This window comes from Bos taurus, chromosome X (assembly GCF_002263795.3).
Source record: "Bos taurus isolate L1 Dominette 01449 registration number 42190680 breed Hereford chromosome X, ARS-UCD2.0, whole genome shotgun sequence".
NCBI lineage: Eukaryota > Metazoa > Chordata > Mammalia > Artiodactyla > Bovidae > Bos > Bos taurus.
The window spans coordinates 129,683,160-129,709,871 of record NC_037357.1 but is presented as its reverse complement, the minus strand read 5'-3'; the positions used below and the strand labels follow the sequence as shown (position 1 = coordinate 129,709,871).

The 26,712-nt window shown below is 44.1% G+C and overlaps 1 protein-coding gene across 6 annotated transcripts in view; it reads right to left on the bottom strand.

Moving 5' to 3' along the window:
- Window positions 1-26,712, bottom strand: part of GPM6B (glycoprotein M6B) — a 161,116-nt gene that overhangs the window by 16,712 nt on the left and 117,692 nt on the right. For 2 of the 6 annotated variants that reach the window (XM_005228439.4, XM_005228438.5), the window contains exon 2: window positions 20,689-20,808. In XM_005228439.4, the coding sequence (XP_005228496.1) occupies window positions 20,689-20,808 (120 nt within the window). 6 annotated transcript variants of the gene reach the window in all.

Here is a 26,712-nt window from a genome sequence, read left to right as displayed (position 1 = left end):
TGTGATAGGAACAAAGTGGCCCTGGAGGTGAATAGCTTGCTGCAATGGTGCAGGCAAAAGAGGACAGGTGCTCGGACCAGGGCAAAGGCAGCAGAAGTGGAAGAAAGGGATGCGTCAGAGAGAGGTTTGAAATGGCAAATGGGCACAACTTGGTGTGAACCCAAAGGAGGGGTTGGGGATGGGTGCTGAGTACCAAGAGTAACTCCTCCATTTCTGCACATGGAACCCCATGGTGCTGTGCTGTTCCTTGAGCTGGGGTTGACACAGGAGGGCTAGGCTTTGAGGACAGCGCCGAGTTTAACCCTCCTACACTGTTGGTGGGAAAGTAAATTGGTGCAGCCACTATGGAGAATAGTGTGGAAGTTCCTCAAAAAACCAAAAGTAGAGTTACCATATGATCCAGCAATCCCACTCCTGGACATATACCCAGACAAAACTCTAATCTAAAAAGATAACATGCTTCTCTATGTTCATAGCAGCTATGTTTACAACAGCCAAGACATGGAAACAACCTCAATGTCCATTGACAGAGGAATGGAGAAAGAAGATATGGTAAATACATACAACGGAATACTACTCAGCCATGAAAAAGGATGAAATAATGCCATTTGAAGCAACATGGATGCATACTAAGTGAAGTGAGTTTGAAAGAGAAGGACAAATACAATATTACTTATATGTGGAACCTAAAATATGGCACAAAATGAACCTGTCTATGAAACAGAAACAGACTCATGAACACAGAGGTCACACTTGTTGTTGCCAAGGGGAAGAGGCATGGGGGAAGGAAGGACTGGAAGTGAGGGACTCAGTTCAGTTCAGTTGCTCAGTCGTGTCCGACTCTTTATGACCCCATGAATCGCAGCACTCCAGGCCTCCCTGTCCATCACCAACTCCCGGAGTTCACTCAGACTCATGTGCATCAAGTTGCTGATGCCATCCAGCCTTCTCATCCTCTGTCGTCCCCTTCTCCTCCAGCCCCCAATCCCTCCCAGCATCAGGGTCGTTTCCAATGAGGCAACCCTTCACATGAGGTGGCCAAAGTATTGGAGTTTCAGCTTCAGCATCAGTCCTTCCAATGAACACCCAGGACTGATCTCCTTTAGGATGGACTGGTTGGACTTCCTTGCAGTTCAAGGGACTCTCAAGAGTCTTCTCCAACACCACAGTTCAAGAGCATCAATTCTTCGGTGCTCGGCTTTCTTCACAGTCCAACTCTCACATCCATACATGACCACAGGAAAAACCATAGCCTTGACCAGACAGACCTTTGTTGGCAAAGTAATGTCTCTGCTTTTGAATATGCTATCTAGGTTGGTCATAACTTTCCTTCCAAGGAGCAAGCGTCTTTTAATTTCATGGCTGCAGTCACCATCTGCAGTGATTTTGGAGCCCAAAAAAGTCTGACACTGTTTCCCCATCTATTTGCCATGAAGTGATGGGACCAGATGCCATGATCTTTGTTTTCTGAATGTTGAGCTTTAAGCCAACTTCTTCACTCTTCTCTTTCACTTTCATCAAGAGGCTTTTTAGTTCCTCTTCACTTTCTGCCATAAGGGTGGTGTCATCTGCATATCTGAGGTTATTGATATTTCTCCCAGCAATCTTGATTCCAGCTTGTGCTTCCTCCAGCCCAGCGTTTCTCATGATATACTCTACATATAAGTTAAATAAGCAGGGTGACAATATACAGCCTTGACATACACCTTTTCCTATTTGGAACCAGTCTGTTGTTCCATGTCCAGTTCTAACTGTTGCTTCCTGACCTGCATATAGGTTTCTCAAGAGGCAGGTCAGGTGGTCTGGTATTCCCATCACTTTCAGAATTTTCCACAGTTTATTGTGATCCACAGAGTCAAAGGCTTTGGCATAGTCAATAAAGCAGAAATAGATGTTTTTCTGGAACTCTCTTGCTTTTTTGATGATCCAGCAGATGTTGGCAATTTGATCTCTGGTTCCTCTGCCTTTTCTAAAACCAGCTTGAACATCTGGAAGTTCACGGTTCATGTATTTGCTGAAGCCTGACTTGGAGAATTTTGAGCATTACTTTACTAGCGTGTGAGATGAGTGCAATTGTGCGGTAGTTTGAGCATTCTTTGGCATTGCCTTTCTTTGGGATTGGAATGAAAACTGACCTTTTCCAGTCCTGTGGCCACTGCTGAGTTTTCCAAATTTGCTGGCATATTGAGTGTAGCACTTTCACAGTATCATCTTTGAGGATTTGAAATAGCTCCACTGGAATTCCATCACCTCCACTAGCTTTGTTCACAGTGCTAAAGCTATGAACAAAGCCAAAGTACTAAGCCATAGTTCATGCTTCCTAAGGCCCACTTGACTTCACATTCCAGGATGTCTGGCTCTAGATGAGTGATCACACCATCGTGATTATCTGGGTTGTGAAGATCTTTTTTGTACAGTTCTATGTATTCTTGCCACCTCTTCTTTAACATCCTCTGCTTCTGTTAGGTCCGTACCATTTCTGTCCTTTATCGAGCCCATCTTTGCATGAAACGTTCCCTTGGTATCTCTAATTTTCTTGAAGAGATCTCTAGTCTTTCCCATTCTGTTGTTTTCCTCTATTTCTTTGCATTGATCACTGAGGAAGGCTTTCTTATCTCTCTTTGCTATTCTTTGGAACTCTGCATTCAAATGGGTATATCTTTCCTTTTCTCCTTTGCTTTTCACTTCTCTTCTTTTCACAGCTATTTTGCTTTTTTGCGTTTCTTTCCCATGAGGATGATCTTGATCCCTGTCACCTGTACAATGTCACAAACCTCCGTCCATAGTTCATCAGGCCCTCTGTCTATCAGATCTAGTCCCTTAAATCTATTTCTCACTTCCACTGTATAATCATAAGGGATTTGATTTAGGTCATACCTGAATGGTCTAGTGGTTTTCCCTACTTTCTTCAATTTAAGTCTGAATTTGGCAATAAGGAGTTCATGATCTGAGCCACAGTCAGCTCCTGGTCTTGTTTTTGCTGACTGTATAGAGCTTTTCCATCTTTGGCTACAAAGAATATAATCAGTCTGATTTTGGTGTTGACATCTGGTGATGTCCATGTACCCGAGGTCAGGGGCAGCGGCTGAGAGGAGCTACCCCATGCCCGAGGTCAGGAGCGGTGGCGGAGATGAACAACCCCACGTCCAAGGAGCAGTGGCTGCACGGGGGCAGGAGGGCCAAGAGGAGCTACTCCATGTTCAAGGTCAGGAGGGGCGGTGGTGAGGAGATACCCCTTGTCCAAGGTAAGGAGCAGCAGCTGCACTTTGCTGGAGCAGCCGTGAAGAGATACCCCACGTCCAAGGTAAGAGAAACCCAAGTAAGCTGGTAGGTGTTGTGAGAGGGCATCAGAAGGCAGACATACTGAAACCATAATCACAGAAAACTAGCCAATCTGATCACACGGACCACAGCCTTGTCTAACTCAATGAAACTAAGCCATGCCATGTGGGGCCACCCAGGACAGACAGGTCATGGTGGAGAGATCTGACAGAATGTGGTCCACTGGAGAAGGGAATGGCAAACCACTTCAATATTCTTGCCTTGAGAACCCCATGAACAGTATGAAAAGGCAAAATGGTAGGATACTGAAAGAGGAACTCCCCAGTTCGGTAGGTACCCAATATGCTACAGGAGATCAGTGGAGAAATAACTCCAGAAAGAATGAAGGGATGGAGCCAAAGCAAAAACAATACCCAGCTGTGGATGTGACTGGTGATGGAAGCAAGGTCCGATGCTGTAAAGAGCAATATTGCATAGGAACCTGGAATGTCAGGTCCATGAATCAAGGCAAATTGGAAGTGGTCAAACAGGAGATGGCAAGAGTGAACATCGACATTCTAGGAATCGGCAAACTAAAATGGAGTGGAATGGGTGAATTTAACTCAGATGACCATTATGTCTACTACTGCGGGCAGGAATCCCTCAGAAGAAATGGAGTAGCCATCACGGTCAACAACAGAGTCCGAAATGCAGTACTTGGATGCAATCTCAAAAACGACAGAATGATCTGTGTGTGTTTCCAAGGCAAACCATTCAATATCACGGTAATCCAAGCCTATGCCCCAACCAGTAATGCTGAAGAAGCTGAAGTTGAATGATTCTGTGAAGATCTACAAGACCTTTTAGAACTAACATCCAAAAAAGATGTCCTTTTCATTATAGGGGACTGGAATGCAAAAGTAGGAAGTCAAGAAACACCTGGGGTAACAGGCAAATTTGGCCTTGGAATACAGAATGAAGCTGGCAGAGGCTAATAGAGGGACCAGCAGATGTAAACTTTTACGTATAAGATGGGTAAACAACACGGCTTTACTGTATAGCACAGGGAACTATATTCAACATCCTGTGATAAATCATAAAGAAAAAGAATCTTAAAAAAGAATGTCTATATGTCTATAATTGAGTCACATTTGTAGTTAAATGGGCACAGATTTTCCTGCATGAAATATGGAAATCCATGAAATATGGATTCACTTATATGACTATCCAATCTTCTTAATTATGTGTGCTTGCATGCTAAGTCACTTCAGTCGTGTCCGACTCTTTTGCAACCCCATGGACTGTAGCCCACCAGGCTTCTCTGTCCATGGCATTCTCCAGGCAAGAATACTGGAGTGGGTTGCCATGCCCTTATCCAGGGGATCTTCCAGACCCAGGGATCGAATCAGCATCTCTTATGTCTCCTGCTTTAGCAGACGGGTTCTTTACCACTAGCACCACCTGGGAAGTCCCTATACTTAAATTAAAAAAAAATTTTTTTTTTAAGATGTTGAGTTCAGTTTTAGACATGCTGACTTTGAGGTGTCCTGATGCCATCCGAAGGGAGAGATTCCAGGGGGTGATCAGACACATGGGTCTGTAGCTCAGATGAGCTGATGCTGGATGCTGTCAGCTTCAGGATCGCAATGAAAACTTTCAGAGGTCAAGGAAAGACATGGGAGCACTGAGCAGTTCCAAGTGCTTTAGACCCTTTCTTTTGCCAGGCATGGTCCTTGGACAAGCAGCAAGAGCTTTAGCAGGGAGTTTGGGGGAAATGCAGAGTCTCAGGCCCCACCCCAGCCCAGTCGGGTCAGTGGAATCTGCGTGAGAACAAGTCCCCAGGAGTGAACGTGGAAGTCTGAGAAGCCCACTGCCAGTCACCAGTCCCATCTGTCCAGTCCCAGGTGCGGAGCCCCGAGTCCCTGTGAAGTGCCTGCTTTTGTGTGCAACCATGTTTGGTGTTTTTTCCAAAGCCTACTGGGCTTGGCCCTAACTCCAGCCACTTGCAAATCAAGTGGCAAGTTCCAGGGGCCACAACGAAGAAAAACACAGTGTTCCAAGCTGTTCAGCCGCCTTGAAAAGAGTGCCACTAGAGTGTTTCTTCTGAGCCAAGCAAGCACTGTTAAGCTCAGATTTTTCACAACAAAGATGCTTTAGTGTCATACCACTGACAGGGTCTGAGAACACAGACCTATCCCCTCACCTCCCCCATTCAGAAAGCACCTGGGTTTTGGGCTGTCCCCAGCAGGAGAAGTCAAAGGCCAGGCTGATTTTTTTTTTAAAAAGAGTTAGGTGGTGCTGAGTATCAGCAGAGCACCACGCCGTGCAAAGTGGATGCCAGCGAAGCAAGAGCAATGCTTTTCTTGGATATTCCCATAAATCCACATGCTGAGTTTTCCCAAGCTTCAAACCAGCAATGACAACGCTGGTGAATATGAACCAGAAAAGGGCAAGGAAAGCATTTTTTTGATGACTGTTAACAACTCATGGAAAAAACAAATCACTGCTAGGCTTTCTAGTACATTTTACTAGTAATTCTCAGTGCCTCTCACCCGGCCTCCTGAACCTCCATTAGGTTAGTCACATCTTCAACCTTCATTTAGCTGGTCTCTGTGGCTAAAGAGATTTTTCGGTTTTGATTTGCACAAAAACTCCAGTGTGCATTAGTCTAAGATGGTTTAAATATAAACCACACAGTAGGGAGAAAAAAAACGGGCCTCAATGCCTCTCCCTCTCAATGGCCATTTTGTCTCCGGCATCTCTAGAACCTTTTGTGCAGAACAACAGAAGAAAACTGGCTTTGTCCTCGGGCTCGCAGATGCCCGTTGCCATGGCTGGGAGTTCACAACGGCCCAGTCATTTGCCCCAAGTTGTCTGTGATCCTGGCTGCAGCTCTCATGCTGGCTCCCAGGAGGGCTGGCAGCAATAAGGGCTCAGATTCTTCCCCAGGGAATGAATGTCTCACACACACACCCTCAATTCAGGACCTTTCTTGCCACTTTACTAACTCCTAACAATCCATCAAATTAAAAAGAAAAGAAGTAATCAAGGTTTGCAACTTTGAAACAACCAGCAGGAAAATGGAAGCAGAGAGAATCCTTAGTTAAGAGACGTAAGATTGGATGGTAGGGGACCAAGGTCTCCCTGACTTAGTTCTCCACCAGGAGTGACTGTGCCCCGCTCGGGGACATGGGGTGACATCCGGAGATACCGGGGTTGTCAGGACTGGTGGAAGGGATACTCCTGGCTCTAGTGGGTGGAAGCCAGGCACGCTGCTCAATATCTTACAGGGCACAGGAGAGCCCCCCGCAACAATTACACAACCCCAATGTCTGCAGCACCAAGGGGGAAGAGTCCTGAGACAGTGCATGCACACACGTGCTCCACAATGTTCACATCCCTGGTTTTCACCTGGGGCCGACTCTGCCCCCAGGCAAGGCGTGCAGACACTGCGTCATCACAGCTGGGCAGGTGCCACTGGCAGGTAGTGGGTAGAAGCCAGTGACACTCAGCACTCCACAGTGTATAGGACGGTCCCCACCCCAAACACAACAAAGGATGAGGCGCCACCAAGGGTCAAGGATGAGACACCCCGCTCTCAGGCTACCATGTACCATCCTGGTCTGAGACACCAGCATGCCCGCCAAACTCCACAATTAAAAAAAAAGAACAAGAGCTTAAAATAACCTTACTTTGTTTAAAAAATATTACAGACAGAAGTTTACAAATTTTGCTGCCCAAGAGAATTACCTGGAGTGCATGGGAAAGCCCTGACATCCAGACTTTACCCAGACCAAATTAAATTGCAATTTCTAGAGGTGGGATTCAAGAATTAGAGGTTTTGCTCTTTTGCTTTAAAAAAAAAAAAGCTCCCCAAGTGATCTTAAGTTGGAGAACACATGTTCTAGAGCAGACATCAGCCAACTGTGGCCCACGGGCCCAACTGGGCTGTCCACAGAGCCTGTGAATTCAGCATGCTTTTTTACATTTCGAAATGATTGTGAAAAAAAACCCAACTCAAAGAATACTCCTGCTTCGTGACACAAGTATATGGAATTCAAAGTTCTATGTCCAGAAATAAAGTTTTACTGGAACACGGCCGAGCTCAATCCTTTCTGTACTGTATGTGGGTATTTTCAAGCTGCAAAGGCAGAGCTGAGTAGTTGCCAAATATTTACCATCTGGCCTTTTACAGGAAAAGTTTGCAGCTTGCTCTTCAGGAGCACTGGTTCTCCACCTTTCATGTGCACATCGATTCCCAGGGAAACTCCTTACAATGCAGGGTCTCTTTAGGCAGGTCTGGGCCATCGCTCCTCACTGAACCACAAGGGTAGAAAAGAGGGGCTCTCCAAGGGGGGTCGGCGCAGCCTTGAGAGACCCCAAGACTCCAGAGGTGCAGGAGGCCCAAACTGTCTTCATGATAGCACTAGATAATACTGACTTTTTCCCACTGTTGACGTTTCCACAGGAACACTGCCGATGGCTATAGCACAAATCAGGAAGTGGCACCAAAGTGAATGAATCAGCAGTTCATTCCTTACCACCACACACTCACAGGGAAAAAACAAGAGAGTTTCACTTTGATGTGGTTGAAAAAAATTATCAACTGTGATAACTCTACACACCCTTTTGAAGATTCTGTGCAATGAAATGAGGACACATCCAGGACTTCTGTAGCATACCAGCTGCTGCTGCTGCTGCTGCTGCTAAGTCGCTTCAGTCGTGTTCAACTCTGCACGACCCCATAGTCGGCAGCCCACCAGGCTCCCCTGTCCCTGGAATTCTCCAGGCAAGAACACTGGAGTGGGTTGCCATTTCCTTCTCCAATGCATGAAAGTGAAAAGTGAAAGTGAACCCGTTCAGTCGTGTCTGACTCTTAGTGACCCCATGGACCGCAGCCCACCAGGCTCCTCCATCCATGGGATTCTCCAGGCAAGAGTACTGGAGTGGGGTGCCATTGCCTTCTCCGGTAGCATACCAGAGCACTATGCAAAGTTCAAGTGCGACTGAGTTTCAAGCTGAACTAGCATCTTGTTTTCTGGCCGACAGCTGTTTTTTTCTTTAAAGAATGACTAACACAGTATAGTTATTAAGACTTGGGAAGAAGACAGATGGCCAACAGGCATATGATAAACAATGCTCAACATCACTCACTAAACATCAGGGAAATGCAAATTAAGACCACAATGAGATATCACCTCATACCTGTCAGAATACTATCCAAAAGACAACAAATAGCAAGTGTTGGCAAAGGTGTGGAGAAAAGGGAGCCCCTGTGGGCCATTGTTTTCCATAGTGGCTGCACCAATACATTCCCACCAACGATGTTTTCCTGTTCTCTGGATAAACACTCAGAAGTAAAACAGCTTTGGTTATATTGGTAATTCTGTTCTTAATTTCTGAGGAGTCTCCACATTAATTTGAAAAGATATATGCACCTCTGCTCACTGCAACATTACTTATAATAGCCAAGACATGGAAACAACCTATGCCCACTGATGGATAAATGGATAAAGATGATATAAGAACTACCATGCGTGCGTGCATGCTAAGTCACATCAGTCATGTCCAACTCTTTGTGACCCAATGGACTGTAGCTCGCCAGGCTCCTCTGTCCATGGGATTCTCCAGGCAAGGATACTGGAGTGGCTTGCCATTTCCTCTGGTTCAATCCTGAACCCACATCTCTTATGTCTCCTGCCCTGGCAGGCAGGTTTTTTTTACTATGAGCGCCACCTGGGAAGCTCAAGAACTACCATATGATCCAGCAATCCCACGCCTGAGCATATATCCTAAGAAAACTATAATTTGAAAAGACGCATGCAACCCAATGTTCATTGCAGCACTATTTACCAAGATAGGGAAGCAACTTCAGTGTCCATCAACAGATGAATGGATAAAGAAGATGTCGTTGTTCAGTTGCTAAATCACCTCCGACTGTTTGCGACCCCATAGACTGCAGTACACCAGGCTTCCCTGTCCTTCACTATCTTGCAGAGTTTGTGCAAATTCATGTCCACTTAGTGGTACATATATACAATGGAATACTACTCAGCCATTAAAAAGAATGAAATAATGCCATCTGTAGCAACATGGATGGACCTAGAGATTATCATACTGAGTTAAGTCAGAGAAGGACAAACATCATGTATCACATAAGCAGAACCTAATTTTTAAAAATGATACAAATGGACTTATTTACAATACAGAAACAGACTCACAGATTTCAAAAACAAACTTATGATTACCTAAGGGGAAATACGTGGAGGAAGGATAAAATAGGAGCTTGGGGTTAACATATACACACTGCTGCTGCTGCTGCTGCTGCTGCTAAGTCGCTTCAGTCGTGTCCGACTCTGTGCGACCCCATAGACAGCGGCCCACCAGGCTCCCCTGTCCCTGGGATTCTCCAGGCAAGAACACTGGAGTGGGTTGCCATTTCCTTCTCCAGTGCAGGAAAGGGAAAAGTGAAAGTGAAGTCACTCACCCGTGTCCGACTCTTACCGACCCCATGGACTGTGGCCCACCAGGCTCCTCTGTCCATGGGATTTTCCAGGCAAGAGTACTGGAGTGGGGTGCCACTGCTTTCTCTGATATACACACTACTATATATAAAATGGAAAACTAATAATGACCTATTGCACAGCATAGGGAACTATACTCAATATTCTGTAATAACCTATACAGGAAAAAAAAATTGAAAAAGAACGAATATATGTATAACTGAATCACTCTGTTGTACACCAGAAACTAACACAACATTATAAACCAACTATACTTCAATAATTTAAAAAAGATGATATATATCTTATGTGTACATCTCACATACACACACAATGAAATACTACTCAGCTATAAAAACGAACAAATTCTTGCCATTTGCAACAACATGGATGGACCTTGAGGGCATTATGCTACATAGGGTAAGTCAGGTGGAGAAAGACAAATAGCATATAATTTCACTCATATGTAGAATCTAAAAAAACAAAAAACAAAAAACAATTCATAGATACAGAGAACAGATGGGTAGTTACCAGAGAGGAAGGGGGTCGGGGGTTGGGTGAAATGGGTGAAGGGGTCAACTGTTAGTCTGGTGATGGACGGTAACTAGATTTTGTGGTGATGACCACTCTGCAGTGTACACAGATGTTGTATACAGATGCTGAATTGTAATACTGTACCTGAAACATGATACACACACAGACTTGGTTATCTGGCACAAATTTTCTTAAAAATGATGCAAATGAGCTTGTCAACTTCAAAGAAAATAAGCGACAATATCTTGCCAATCAATTTTGGAAAACTTGCACCTGTGAAAGGCCCAGCTTCCCAGTACTTAGAAAACTTCCTAATGAAATCAGTGGTGATGTTAATGAAATGTGACTTTTGGGATATGGTATAATAAAATGTGTCAATACTTGGAAGATTTGTACCAGCCAGAGAACCGGTATTTTCCAAGTGACCAATGAAGGATGTTACAAAATCATTCTCTAATACAGACCGATCAGACTGCAAGGGAGAGCAATAGATTTTAATGGAACGGAGTAGAAAAAGTTCACTAATACAGTTTCAGATTCCACATTATCAATAATCTTTATTCCACATTATCAATCAACCACTTGCTGGATTTTGGTGCATTATCAAGGAAGAGTTCCACAAAAACATGAAAAGGCCATTAAAACATTCCTCCCTTCTCCAACCACCTATCTGTGAGAGACTGAGTTTTCTTCATACACTTCAGCAAAAACTAGATGCTCCAAGATGCCTGTGAGTGAGGGCAGAGGCAGATGTAAAGATAACAGCTGTTGAATATTAAGCCAGATATTACAGAGATCTGATAAAATGTAAAACAGTGCTGCTCTTCTCACTCAAGCTTTGCCTTGTTTGGGAAGAGTTATCTTTCTCAAACATTATTTTTGTTACCGGGTTATGGATTTATTAGTAACATTTTAAATAAGTTCATTATTTTTTAAAGGATAGAATATAATCTATTTCTGAGGTCAAATACTAATAAAGACAATATAAAAATAAATTATATAACTTTTAACTTCTATGATGAAAACATTACTTAAGTAATATCTTAGTTATAATTTCTAATACAAAAAATACCTAGAGATATAACCCACATGAGCAAAAGCTTTCAGGGCCTTCAATTATTTTTAAGAGAGTAAAGGGACTTTACACCCCAAAGTCCGTAAACTACTGTATGTACCATTAAGAAGGTATCATGAAGTCAGTGGACACGGGAGCTTCCTGCTAAAGACCTAAGAAAACACCCAAATGATAGCTTGCTTCCTAGTTCTCTTAAGACCTTCTTAGAGTCATTAATGTACAAGTCCAACTGTATAATGCCAAGAACACTGAAACTATTTTTAATGATATAAAGAGAACTGTTTTTTTGGGGGGGGATATCCTTCTCAAACCTGGTCCTAAAATCTGTGAAATCAAAACTTTTCATTTTTGTGACATGTTGTGCAACATCTCACAATTGATGAGCCTCTCACATGTGCAATATGGCTTGGAGTAGGAGATAAGCAAGCACAGAAAAGGAAAGCTATGTTCACATGGTGAGAGCAAATAAAGTTAAGACAGAGATCTTGTTAGTCCCGTCCTTCACCTTCTGTGGGGACTGGCTTAGGTTTTTCCTAAAGACCATATGTGTGCTCTAAGCCTAGTGAAGTGGGGAGAGAAGAACCAGGGAAATCTAGGCAAGCTGGGGATGAGTGTGTGCTTGCTCAGTTGTGTTAGACTCTTTGGAAAGCTAGCTCTAAATCTAAATGACAGAGGTTTTAAGAGCACAGAGATTTCCTGCAGGGTGTTCAGGAAATTTGAGGTGCCCCTGCAATATTAAGCTTTAGCATCACTCAACCTCCTTGACCATCTAGGTTTCAGTGTCTATGTGTTGCTAGATTGCACTGAGTTCAGTGAGTGTCTATTGAATTGCTGCTATGTGCAAGGCACCATACTGGGAGCTGCAGGGATTTGGTTTGCCCTCCTGGTCTTGACAGTTTGGAGTGGGGTGAGGGACACAAACACAGCAGAAATATTCAAGTAGAATGAAGAGCGAGGTGACTCAGGGACATGGGGAAGGAGGTAGAGGCATCTCCTTGGCTTAGTGTGGGGAGCTTAGGAAGGGGCGTGTGGGTGGCAGTGGTGTAGACAGGCCTTTAAGAACAGAAGGATCCTGTGGTTAGGAGAGATTGACAGGCATGAGTGAAGAACAGGACTGATGTGGTTAGGCGCCAGTAGGGAAAGTTGAGGGCGTGTGTGGTGGAGTTTGTCAAGGGCATTGGGACAGTGTCAGGAGACAAGCTGGAGAGGCAGGCAAGGCCCTCCTGTGGGGAGGTCTCTGAGCCAGCCTGCAGCCCTGGGTGCTTCATTTTGTAGGCAGTAAGGAGAGAGGGAAGGTTTGTGAACAGGCGAGTGACATGATCTGAGGTGTGCTTTTAAGAGATTAATCTGGTGCTAGCGTGTAGGCTGAACTGCAGTGGGTGCAAACTAAACTCTTCCACTGTGGGTGGTAGCAGAATGCGTCTTTTTGAGTTTTATTCAAAGGGCGCAGGGTGTATTCAATGAAGGCAGGAAGGGTAAAAACCAGACAAAGCTTGGAGCTGTGAAGCAAAGTCACACAGCATTTTACAGGCATGGCTCGGTGAGAAAACAAGAGAGAATATATGTGAACGAATTTTCTTAGGGGCCACTCCAGAAAATATCAACTCACCCAGAGACAGAGGGCGAATCAGTAGTTGTGTGGAAAGAAAGGGCTTACAAAGGGACCTGGGGGATTGGCAGACATGTCAATTTTTTGCTCGTTTCATGGGCACGTATGTATGTCAAAGCTGATCCAACAGGTCACTTTACATGTATGCACGTTGTGCATATCAACTGTAACTCAAAAAAAGTTTTTAAAAATGACCTTTTTCTTTTCCTTTTCCTTTCAAGATATGCTTCTTAAGTTCAATTTTTACAAAAGATGCTAGTAATGGTAAAAGGTTATAAATCCCTTTTGGAAACTAAGGATTGGCAGCAAAAGTCAGGAGCCTTAACAACCACATCGACCTGGGTGGGGTGGGCTGGTGGTGGGGGAGGGAGATATCCTACAGCTACAGAACCTATGGGCTACTTGGTGACAGGAAAGTGTAGGGGCTACTGTCATTAAGCAGAGAAGCCAGTGCTTTAAGGGGACACGTGATGCATTTCCATTTTGAAACATTTATATGGCTTGCAGCAGGTAGCCTTCTAAGATACCCCCAATGGTCCTCACCTCCTGATATTCATACCCTCCCCCAAAGTATGGGCTAAACCTACTGACTAGCTTCCCTGATTAGGTTTCAAAAAACTGACTTCCATCTTCCTAGCACTCTCTCTATTGCTGGCACACTCTATCACCCACTCTCTCTGATGAAGTCAGCCGCCACGTCATGAGGGAGATATGGGAAAGCCCACATGGCAAAGAATCAAGGGAGGTCTTGGGCCAAGAGCTAGTGAGTAGCCGAGGCCCTCAGTTCCACAGCCTTTGAGGAACTGAGTCCTGACAACAACCACAAAAAGTGATCTAGGCAGTGGATTCTTCTATGGTTGAGCCTTCAGATGAAACTACAGCCCTGGCCAATGCTTTCAGTCACAGCCTTGTTAGAGACCCAGAGACAGCTAAGCAGAGTCCAGACTCCTGACCTACAGAAATTGAGATGATATATGTTGTTGTTTCTGACTATCGAGTGTAAGATTAATCTGTCATGCAACAGTAGATAACTAATACACAGCTTCAGCTCTGGTATATGCCTGCAGCTCTACAATAGAATCTTTAAAGCATTTTTTTAAAAAATGCAATGACACAAAGATGCAATGACAATCTTAAAACATCAAGAGAAGTTTGCTTCAAATTTACTCTCTGCTAGGGATGTGGTGATTTGGCTTTGGGCATCTTGATAGAAAACATGTATACAAGTTGCCTTTCAATTTCAAGTTTATGTTGCCCTTCAGAAAGGTATTTTGACCTGAAACAATACTTTACCAAAGATGTTATCATGAGGAACTATTTTCTCCATTAAGATTTTGATCCTCCACATATATAGTAGTGGTGGTCAGACTTCAGTGTGGCTCTGAATTGCCTGGGGAGCTTATTAAAACAAATCAAATTCCTGGGACCCACCCCAAAGGGGGAATCTGGCAATCTGAACATTTAACCAGCATCCTTGGTGATTCTTTTACTTAACACAGAAAATAAAACTCGCTAAAGTACAACAAATGGAGTAATTGATGAAAACAGCCCATGGTGTCTATTTAACAGGACTTGGTTTCTTGTGGGAACACTCAGAAAAGGGCTTGTAAGAGGCCAAAGGGCCTGAGCTTCCAGAAAGAGTCAAGGGACCCTCTGAAGAAAGACTGAGCTTTAGCCTAAAGCCTGTGAACAACCAGTACCCCAGGGAGCAAGGATTCTGGAGCCTGGAGAGAAGAAGGTGAGGGATCTTGGGTGGAGATTTTAGGAAACTGAGTGACTAGCAAAATGTTTAGGTCTTGCCTACCATAAGTGACTGGATTTATAATGAGTGCTAAGAATACAATCACTCTAAGTCAGGGCTTGGCTTTTTTTTTTTTTTTTTTTTAATGGAAAGGGCCAGATAATAATTCTCTTTGGCTTTGCAGGGCATATGGCTGAAACTACTCAATTTTGCTGTTTTTGTAGGAAAGCAGCCACAGACAATCTGTAAATGAATGACCATAGCTGGTTCTAATAAAACTTTATTCACAAAAACTCAGTTGCGATTTTTGTGTGGTGAAACACAGTTGTGATCATCAGCCTGGTTTAAGCCAAGTCCTCATAGATCTCCAGAATCTCCATCTATCACCACTGGGAAAGAGCACATGACCATGAACAGGGTTGTCTTAAGACCACAGAAAAGACCTGTTTTGCTCCTACTGGCCTGACATTTCACCACTAGAGTTACTCCTTGGGGTGAAAGCACTGACTCTGGAAGTTCCTAGAGAAAACACAGGCTGCTCTTCAGAGAAAGTCTCACCATACCTAGATGACTCAGACCTCCAGAGCTTTCTGCTTCCCGGTGCACAAGCCGTTTCACAAAAGCTTTTGACAGATCTAGAAACACACGGGTATGGGTGTATGTGTGGCCTATTTGTGAGTGAACAGGGACCCACAAAAGGACACAGCTTGGGGAGGTGGGAAGACTAACCTCTAAAAGCAGACTTGAGCTGCTTCCCAATGTCTCCAGTTAGCTCTCTGGGGCAGGGGGGCAGGCAAAAGAGTTCAAGACAAATTTAATTTTAATTAACTCAAACTGAAAACATACAACACGGGGGGGGGGTGGTATTATAAAGGTAATGAAGATAAGATGTCACTGTTTCTAAGAGACTATAAATTGCTGCTTTGAATAATCCAAGTCAGTTTCTCTAAAACCAGATGCTGTACCTGAGAGAAAGCCCCAGATAGACACTCAGTTCTGACCGATCTGCTTTTCATCTCTTCTTTCTTTGTCTGCTCTGAGCTGAGGAATAGACACAAGACTGAAAGGCAAAGGGAGTTCTGTATGTCACAGACACAGTGGCAGCCACTGCTAGATAATTGAGTGCTAAGCATATACCAACAGTATAGCTGATAAAAAGTTGAACATTTGTAAATGAAAAACTATGTATATGACTGACATAATAGCCTTTGGTAAATAAGTTATAAAATAGTTACCTGCCCTATACTGGCACATTTTGGGGTGAAAACTGCAGGTAATTTGAAAATAGAATAAATAATCCACAGCAGAAAACAAAATGCAAAGAACTCTTTAAAAACTCAGAAACATTATGGCATGAACCCGGGCTAGAACATGCTTGTACTGAGTCCATTGTTCACCTCCAGGTAACCTGAAACACCTTCAGTCAGTGGCAGCCATCAGACACACATGCTGGGTGCTTCCCCTGGCCATGGTTGTGTAAACCGAGAATGCTTCTCCAGCCAGACTCCGGGGATCAGTTGCCCTGCCCGAAAACTCACACGACACCATCAGACCCCGGGCTATAGTCCACACATGACCAGCAACAGAGACCAAAGATGCACACAGAGAGATTACAGGCTCCCCACCTTGAAATACAGTTCAAGTGTTTTCAGAAAAGGCCTCAAACATAGTTGCCTTACAACTATAGGTTAGGACAGTGTGACAAGACAGTGTAACACCAAATCCAACAGCATTTCCCAGGACTCTCACATCTCAGGTGTCACTCTATAGAGTGGATCCATGGCAGAGAAGTCCCAGGCTAGGGGGCCAGAGGGAGAAAGGCTAGGGATCTCAAGGGGCCTGCCTTCTCAGGTCCCACCTGGGCAGATAGGAGGAGCCCACAGTGGGACCTGATGCACAGTACTGATCAAGCAGGAATGTTAGTATTTGGCCGAGTGTTGAGCAGGAAGCCCCTGTGTTGGGATTTCCATTGTGTTGGGATTTCCATGGCTGCCCGGGAATCTTGGCCATGGAAATCCCAACACGGGGGCTTCCTGCTCAACACTCGGCCAAATACCAACATTCCTCATGCTCTCCCCACACCTTTAGTTCTAATCCGTATGTGAGAGGGTGATCTCTTTGGACTTCTGGAATTATCTAAAACATCTGAGTCCAAGCATTAGAGCCATTAGGATTTGTGAGCTGGCCAGAAAGGGCTTCCCTGCTGGCTCAGTGGTAAAGAACCGGCCTGCCAATGCAGGAGATGTGGGTTCGATCCCTGGGTCTGGAAGATCCCCTGAAGGAGGGCATGGCAACCCACTCCAGTATTCTTGCCTGGGAAATCCCATGGACAGAGGAGCCTGGAGGGCTACAGTTCATAGGGTCGCAAAAGACTTGGACATGACTTAGTGACTCATCCACGACAACAACAGGAGGGGAACTGGCAACTGCTGAAGGGAGTGGTTTTTGTACTCCTTACCTGGTAGACTGAATGCGGAACTACACAGATTTACCAGTGTCTGAATAGTCATTCTTGGTCTTTTAGCTTACAGCTGTATTAGGTGACAGCATCTTACATGTCACTGTATTATATTCAAGAAGATCATGAGGGGCATTTGAGAACTTCTCCCAACTCCTATCAACTGCTTTCTCCTCGCTTTCTCCAGAAGGAGACAAGCTGGACCCATTTTCACTGCCCCATCCCCCATTCTCATTCACCACGATTTTAAACAAAGAAATAAGAGGAGGCACATTTTCAGACAAGTGGCTAAGAGAATCCAAGGTCACCGGCCTTTCAAACTAACCAGGACTCAGTGCATTAATGACTGGCAATTCTTACACCTGCCTCCCCATAAAGAGGGACAGAAAGGACAATGGAAAACACAGCGATTTCTCAGACTTTTGAGGGTAAATCCACCTCTTCAATTCCTTCTGTCTTCTCCCTTCTTGCTTTTGGACCTTGCTCTCAATTAGTGCTTCTCGAACTGCATTATGCCCAGGAATCATCTGGAAAGTTCTGAAAATGCAGACTTGGATTCAGCAGGCCTCGGGGTGGCCTGAGACTCTGCATTTGTAACAAGCTTCTAGGGGATGCTGATCCTGCTGGCCCATGGACCGCACGTGGAAGAGAGGATCTGAATTCTCTCTGATGACACTGACTGAAGCCCTTGTGACAACTGCAGTAGCCTGAACCACACCCTACACGCTAAGCACAATATTCCATCGAACACAACTGAAGCCCAAAGGGCTCCTTATTTCCCAAGTGCCACTGCCTCAGGCCTAGGTCCCCAAGGCAGTGTCACCTGAGGTGGCCCTTGTGGCCACCCGCCCCTTGATTTCCTGGAGGCCCAAAGAAGATGTGGATGCCACCTGGTCAAAGAAGTTAATTCAGAAAGAAGAAAGCAGTACAGATGGTGAAGGATTCACTATCCAAGTGCTAAAAATGTAACTCCACAGAGAAGTTTCACCCAAAAAGGAAGATGGGAAACGACTGAGGCAAAGGAAACTGGGAGCACCTTGACGTCCCTCACGGGGAGTAAGCAGTTTGGGGGAGGAGGTCTCTGCCACAGTGCCTGCATTTTCCTTTGGTAAAGATCTCCCCGTCGGCGTGGACCAAAACCTCTTCCCACTGTCTGTCCCCCACTGGAAAGAAACTGAGAACTCTGCAAACGGGGAAAATAAAAGACACAAGAGCCATATGGAATCGTCTATTTTTTCCCTCACACCATCTGGTTTGGGATCTAAGCACAGAATGGCAACTGCGCTGACTGAGGAGACAGCAAAATCTCTGGGCCACTGGGAAGGTGACACCATGGCTAGGTTCAGTCCCTCCCTCTGGGGATTTTCTTTCTCCCCCTCTGACAAGAACCTGCTTGATCCTGGAATTCTCAGCTGAAACATCACCAGCCATGTGATTAACTATTAGAGTTCTACAGTTTCTCATCATACCACTCCAGAATTCTCGAACCTCTGAAAACTAAGGTTGGTTTCTTTTTGGGGGTGGGGTGGGAGTGGAGTTCATCTGGCAGTGAAACCCATTCTGCTCTGAATTCCCTTGATATCCAGAACTGACCTTGAATGGCCCAGATGCTGTTCGCAGATGTCCCTGACCTAAGTTCAGTGCTCCAGAAAGATCCATGTGTTGGACTTGAGGGGCGCACCTGGACCTTGCTGGGGACACGGCAAGTGCATACGGTATGTGCACCACATCACTTTTCAAAAGCCCCAACTCTTCTGAATTCTTAACTAAATTAAGAATTTAGCCCAGCCGTTACAGATAATGTGGAGACCTTCTTGTCATGTTAACAAGTACTGCCCGTTCTCTTTCCCTCTCTGCCATTCAATTATACATATTTTCCTTTTCAGGGTGGGGAGCGGGGGAGGCTTTTGAGCTAAGTTTACATAGAAAATTCACCTTTTTAAGTGTACGGACCAGTGTGGTTTTGAGTCAATTTACAGCATGGTGTAACCATCACCACAATCTAATTTGAAAACATCTCCATCACTCCATAAAGGATCCTTGTACCCTCAGCAGTCACTCCCCAGCGCTGCCTCCCCCAGCCTCCGGCACTCACTCAGCTATTTTCTGTCTCTCTGGATTTGCCATTTCATGTCAGTGGAACCCTGCAGTATTTGCTCTCATGTGTCATCTTTGACTCAGCATCCTGTTTCTGAGACCCATCTGTGTTGCAGTATGCGTCCTTCATTCCTTCTCACCGCCACACAGTATTCCACTGTATGGATACATCACGCCTAATGGCAATTTTAAAAAAATCAAGCTTCTAGAACCTTCCATCCTTCAAAGGCTCCAAGAGAACAAATGTCTGGTGGCATTTCTTGCTCACCTCTTCGAGCCGGCACTACACAGGCACACAGAGCTGGCGCCTAGTGGCCAGAGATGGAGTGAAGGAATATGTCACTCAACGCATAGAACTAAATCCAAACACAGATTTCATGTTAATTAACCTGAAGCCACAATTCAGGTTTTAAAGGAAAAAAGTTTTAATTATTAAGTGAATGACAGGTGCTATGACTTTGTAACTCAGTGTAGGTCTTACATTGTACCTCTAGATTGCTCTTTCTAGACTTTTCGGTTCTATGCTGTCATTTCTGATTTATTCTTGCAGAAGTAAGAAGACATTTCGGATGAACAATGCTATGGGTTCACACAGAATTCCAGCAATAACTTGAAGCCTGGAGTGTTTCTCTGACCCACCACCATCCCTTTGTATTCCCATTTTAAGTAATTTAAAACCACTGAATCTTAGCTCTGTGTGGACTTCAGGGATGTGGAGGGTGGGTGTGCATATCGCTCAGGTTTCTCCCCTTCCAGGTCCCCAGACGGGCTGATGCACAGTTTACTCAGACCCAGCACTTAGATGTTTTGAGAGGCCAGTGTTCCTCTGAGCAAGGAGACTAGAGATCGGACCCCATGGACCTACCTGATGGGGTCAAGTACCCAAGTATATGATCCTCATTTCATGGGCTTTGAGTTTTCCTTCTCAAAGGTAACAGACTGATGTTAATAAATCAGAGGGCTGAAGAGCCATGTGGCCAGAGAGATGTTTGGGGCCACTGACAGCACTCTCAGAGCCCAGGCTCCTCAAATGTCCCAGTTCAGTTCTTGGTCCCGTGATGGGCACATATGACTGCCCCACCCCACTGGTGGTTCAAATATTAGACATTTCGTGCTTAACTCCAAGGCACATCTCATTGCACCTTGCTCCCTTTGAGAAGAAGAGGTGAGGGGGAGAAAATAGGGAGGAGGGAGAAAAAAGAGGGGAAAGATGGAGTGGAATGGAGAGGAAGAGAGAAAAAGAAAGATGATGAAAACAATGTTTAAAGGGCCACTTCCACCCCAGCCCCTGTGAACAAATGAATGCATCAAGCAAAACAGAAAACAGCACCAAACCAAAAGAGCTATCACAAATCATATTAAAGATAACAGTTGAGTTGCTATGCGAATGCACCCCGAGGCTGTATTTACCTGGACTGCTCAAGGGGTTAGCCCTGTCCCCCAGGGTTGGCACGGGACGGTACTGGTGGTTCTTTGAGCCTGGGTACATCCAGTGGTACCTGCCAATTTCCATTTCAGCTCTGCTGTTCACTGCCAATTTCAGGTGGCAAAGAGTCAGTGTCTCTATCTCCAGCAAAGATTCTACATCAGCATTTTAATGTATTCTTTTACCATATAATTAAAGGAAACGACGAATACACAAAAAACGCTATTGAACTGCAACCTTGCAGTACCATCTTATCAACTCGGCATGATATGCTGAGAACGTTAGCATCTCCTCCTCCATTTTTGAATTTAAGTTGACCAAAAAAGAATCACCAGTATTTTCCTTCTCTATTTTCTCCATCTCCTCCCAATCCTCCTTACCCCTCCAAATGCTCATTTTGGGCAGATACTGTTGATAAGGAAAAGCTGGCTTCTCACCATTGTATTTTTTCTTTCTGTTCAGTTCCCTTTCAGACCCACAGAGCACAATCATCATTGTAGCTACATAAGTGAAGGTGAACCCAGGCTTGCTCTAATGGTAGCTAGTTCCAGCCAATAACCCCATGGTCTGCTGAATCTTAGGTGACACTCCTGTTTTCCCAATGACATCAGCAGTATTCTCTGTCATCTCATCTAAGCTCAGGACATCAGAGTCTAGAATTTTCCACATTCAATCTTGTTCCAATTATCTCCCAGTGTCTTGACAGAGAAAGGGCTGTGGGCATTGGGCTTGAAGCAGGGCTTCCTCACACACAAGGTGACAAGTGGCCTCCTGGGGACTCAAGTAGGTCCCAACTAGTAATCTGACTATATCTCATACTTCTTAGGGAACCGGACAGAAAACTATCTACCAACTTGCCTGACACAGAATCAGATGCTGGTAACTGTTAGCTGAATTACAACCCTGAAATCCCAAGAGACCATAAGGTCGCTGTGGCCAGTTTCTAGCTGAGAATCCTATCAAACCTAATGATGGGTTATGGCTTCCGGGGTGCCACAAATATTTAAGGATTAAACAAATGGTGCTGACATTGATGTGGGGGAATTATTCCATCAGAAGAGCACATTATAATGCCCCATCGGGCATCTTAGACCACTGAGGATAAGGACTAGGCAAACCATCACATGGTAAGGTAAAAGAGCAAATGCCCCGAGCAGATCCACTGAACACCTCCCCAGCCATTATGAAACCCGACTCTGCTCTCCACAGTCTCTGAAAACTCTCGTGGTATTTCCACTTGGGAAGTGGAGACCTACGGTTCTAGGTGGTGTTTTAGGGCAAATCTCTTTGGTTTCATGATAAAGTAATGTTTTTTAGAGACATTAAAGAGAGTTAAAGGCATTTGAGAGGGGGGGAAAAGGATGTGAGGACAAGATCAGAACTGCACAATGAAAGTATTTTTACTGCCGCTGGTTCTGTTGTTAAATGGAGATGTGTGCTACAACGTGCTGGGCACCACACAAAGCGTGTTACACCTGTTCCCTCAGGAAGTTTTTTTTAATGCAAAGTGTTAAAGTTTTTTTTAAAAAAACTATGTGTAACACAGGCAAAACTATTTAAGTCAATACATTTTTAAGGAATGTCACATGTTCTGATTCTACCAATCACTTTAGTCTTTCCAAAGTTTGAGTCCTAAGTTTCAAGACAGTCCTTTCAAAAAGAATTTTTGCTCAGTCCATGGTTGTTATGCCAGTCAGTCCACAATTTCTTTAGTTGGGCTTCTTTGATCTCCAATAGAATATTGGACACACTTCAAAGTTTCCCACCTGGAATCACAGGGATCTGATTTCCTCAAGCAATTTATTTCAGGACCCTGTTTAGGGTCAGAGGAGATGGGTCTGCCTTAGCTGTGAATTTTAGATGGCCTCTACACATGCATTAGGTTTAAATCAGATACCTTCCTAAGCAATCACAGCTTAGAACATTTGGGATATGCCAATACATAAGATTAAAAACAGTCTCACTGTTACCATGACCTCAATCATTTGAGATCAAGGTATTTGTCACAACCATCCTATGAAGGAGGTACTCTTACTACTCTAGCTTTACAAATGAAGAACCTAGGGGCAACTGAGAGTTAAGTTATTTGCCCATGACCACACAGCTGGAGGGAGGAGCCTGTGCGTAAATGTGGGTGATATGACTCCAGAGGGCAGGTTATCCAACTGTGGCCTGTGCTGTCACTGTCTCTACTCTTTTACTGAGGTCTGTCTGGAGGTAAACTGTGCTTCTGTGCATCAAGACGTGTTTCAGATCCCAAGCTCCTGATGCTATTTCAGGGTTCTTAAAAGTTCTGAACTCTCAGCCTTTCCTGCATTTAGAGTTTTGGTTTACTCTTCAGGGGAGTTTCTCTCACACCGTGGGTTGTGCTATATTCTCCAAAAGCAGGGCAACCCACTGGGGCCAATGGAAAGAACCAGGAGACCAAGTCATACTCCTGGTTAAAGTGGCTATAAGCCCTCTGTAGCTCAATCACTTCTATCTGAAAAGTTTTCACCCTCCTTTCAAAAAATTTCTCTCTCCAAGTCCAATACACAGCAGGTGCCCAATCTATGTCTGCCAGATAAATAGTTGGCTGCATGCAAGAGAATATCCTGGGACCTTGTGGATCAAGCAACGGGTCTCCAGGTCCCCACCCTTACCCCGACCCCCAACCACACTAACCTCACCCAAGGCAGGGTAGGCAATTCAGGAAATGTCTGTCAACAGCCCATCCCTTCTCTGCCCTCATCCCCTCATATGGGCACAAGCTGCTTGGCAATGACAGTGAAAAACCATGCACTGCCCAACGCTAACGTGTTTTCTGAGTAAAGCCTGGTGGCTATGCCCAAGACACTCAGTTCAGCATTCTTCCTCCTCCTGTAGGTGTGGAGACAGGGTCAGTAAGTGCGTGACAAGGCCTCTGGACAACAATTCATCTTTCCATATGGAGGGAAAGAAAACCCTCTATTTTGTATCTCTGAGCCAAACTTAAAGACAGTAAGCATCAAATTATAAAATTTTAAAGAACATAGGATATGTTTTGTTTAAAAGAACAGGGGCCCAAAATCTAAAAAGGAGTCACGTGATCATGAGGGGACACCTCAGCTTGGGGAGTGTTTTAAAATGGCATCCTTTCTGGACTGCCAACTGCCAAGAAGTGGGGAAAACGTTCAGATGCAGGAAGATTTCAGCTTCTGCTCTTCAGTGGGAAGACTGCAAATGCTCCCCTTAGAGAGTAGGAGGGAGACATGGGCAGGAGACCTCTGGATATTCTCGAGGAAGCACAGAATACTATGACATCTCGGAAATGGTCTTGGTCAAGAAGTTTGATTGCGTTTTTCCATAAGAGGGAACCGAAAAATCCCAATGAACTTCTTGGCCAACTGCATACTATTTATGGTTGAGGCTGAGGTGAGACAGAGAACTGAGTGGTCATCGCCAAAGATGGGCACGACACAAACGATGGGGGGGGGGGGAGTTGACGAAAGAAAATAAAAATAATGCTGTGGACACTTTCCCCCCATTGACTCAGATGCTGTGATTTAGGGATGAGGCTATATAACTAAACTGCAGGCTGGTGTGCTTTCTGCCATCTAGGAAATTATCACTGGAAGCAACTAAATAACAAAGAGTAAGCTTCCTAAATAAAAATAAATAAATAAACCATACTCAGTGGGCCAGGTCTCTGAAAGCTATGTCTGTCATCCTCCATTCTCAAGCAGAGTTTAAAATATTAAAGGACGCTCTAACAACACTACAGGATATAGAAGGGGTCAGCCAGTGATGGCCACCTGGTTTTGCAAATGAAGTTTTACTGCAACACAGCCACACCTATGCGCTTATCCACTATCTGTGGCTGTTTCACACTACCTGGAAGCGTTGAGTAGTTACAACACTACATGGCCCACTGGGCCTAAATATTTACTCTCGGGCCCATTACAGATCAAGTGCACTGATCCCTGATCTCAAAGACAGTCAGTCAGGCGTGAAATACAAAAAAAAAAAAAAAAAATTAATGCAATTCATCAAATGAGTCTACAAAATAGGAAAATATTTTATTTTCTCTATTATACTTTCTCTGGGCTGGCCAAGGATCAAAATTCTCCTCTTGGACATCATCCTCTGAGATTTAATCTGCCACCAATCAGCAAGAGTACTGTAAAAAGCACGATTATACTCTACAGATTGGTTCCTATGATGAGTTGGCACCTTCTGCTCCTATGACATGAGCTGACAGGGCAGAAGAAGGGTGATGCTTCCGAGATGAGCATTATTAAATGAATAAAGAAATGAACCAAAGAATGCACAACCAGGTACATTTGTGAAGGTGGGAGTCTGGCTTCCCTCTCTTAAAAGCCACCTTCTTTCTCCACCCCACAGCCATCCTATTCCTGGCCAACCATCTCACATGGATGGACACTGGGTCTCAAGGAGAAACAAGGGAGTATCTCAGAACAGGCCGATTGATCACCAGTCCCAGTGAGGGGAAACGTATGTCATGGGGACACTGGTTACGTCATGTGTTCCCAGATACAGCGAAGCTAATAAGTCATGTTATGAAGACTGTTTACATTGGCATGTACTCCCAGATAACAGGGAGAGACGATGTTTTTTAACATTACAATCGGAATTCAGGATTTCCGCTCACTTCCAAGGAAGGTAAATCTCCGTCTCCAGAAAGGAGTCCAAATTCTTTGTCTAATGAATGAGCAAGGCCAAATCTTTGACAGGAAATGATCGTATCAAAGGAAGAGAGGTACCAACTGGCTTGCTGAGATCTTCTCCACATTTAAATTTTCTAAAAAAAATAAAAGCAAGCTGTATCATACCTGCCACATATGTCCAGCACCGTCTGGCCGGCCCTGCTTTTCTCTACAGTCTCATCCCCAGATACACTCCCTTCAAATGTCCTCCTTGGAAGATCCTTATAGGAAAAAACTGCATCTACAACTTTCTCCGTATCATATGTACGTAATCAAGTCAGAAAATGTCAATAAAAATCTCAACATCAAATAACTCCCAGATCACCAGGATGAGTGTAATGTGCTAAATGTGTCCCTCTGGGTTTTTAGCCTACAGGTCAGATATTCTAGAGAAGTGCTTTCCTTCCTAAACAAAAACAATACAAATAAATTTTTTTTTGGCCAGAAGTGCACGTCTTTCACTCAATTTTTAAAAAAAAATAAAAACCTAAGAAATTATACCTATTTGATTAAAAAGATTTAAATGGATGTGTTCATTTTCTAATTATATCAACCATTCACATTCATTTCTTATGTTGACTATGGCCTGCAATTCATTTTAAATTACACATTATTCCTGATTTTCTACATTTTTCTTTTTACGTGCTTAGAAATTTAATTTGACACCTGGAGTTCTGAAATGTAGTTGAGCAATGATTCACAGGAGCTTAACTAGCCTGACTACAATTGCTTCAGTAGACTCCAATTTCCTACATGTAATAAAAATAATTTTCCTAACAGATACTTAGGGTTTTTTTCCCATCCAATAGAGCAAGTGATTCCATTGTTTTTTCTGCGCCTAGATTACACCCTCCCAGTGAGTCTAGATGCATTGGTTTTTCACAAATGAATTGACATCAAGTAATACTCCACAGAAATAAATAGAAACCTCACTCTCATCTCTTTATTATCGAGTCTCATGATCTAGTTGCTTTTATTCTGTCTTCATTTCCTCCACTTATTCTATTTCAGTGAATCTGCTTACTGAATCCCCAACACTTTGATTTAATTTAATGCTTCCGATTTAAAAACTGTCATTGGTAATAATTTGGCTTTTTTTGTTTACATCCTTCTGAGAAAACCTCTTGCTTTCTGTAAAAATTCCTGAATAAAGGCTAAATTACTTCTTGTGAATTTTAAGCATCCAGTAGGGTTCCATGACAAAAGCTAGGAGACTGTTTCAAAACACATACGCTTTTTTTTTTTTTTTTTAAGGACTTGGATTATCTTTGTTTACAACAGGAACAAAGTCATTCTGATTGAGTTTAAAGAAACAGCTTTCTT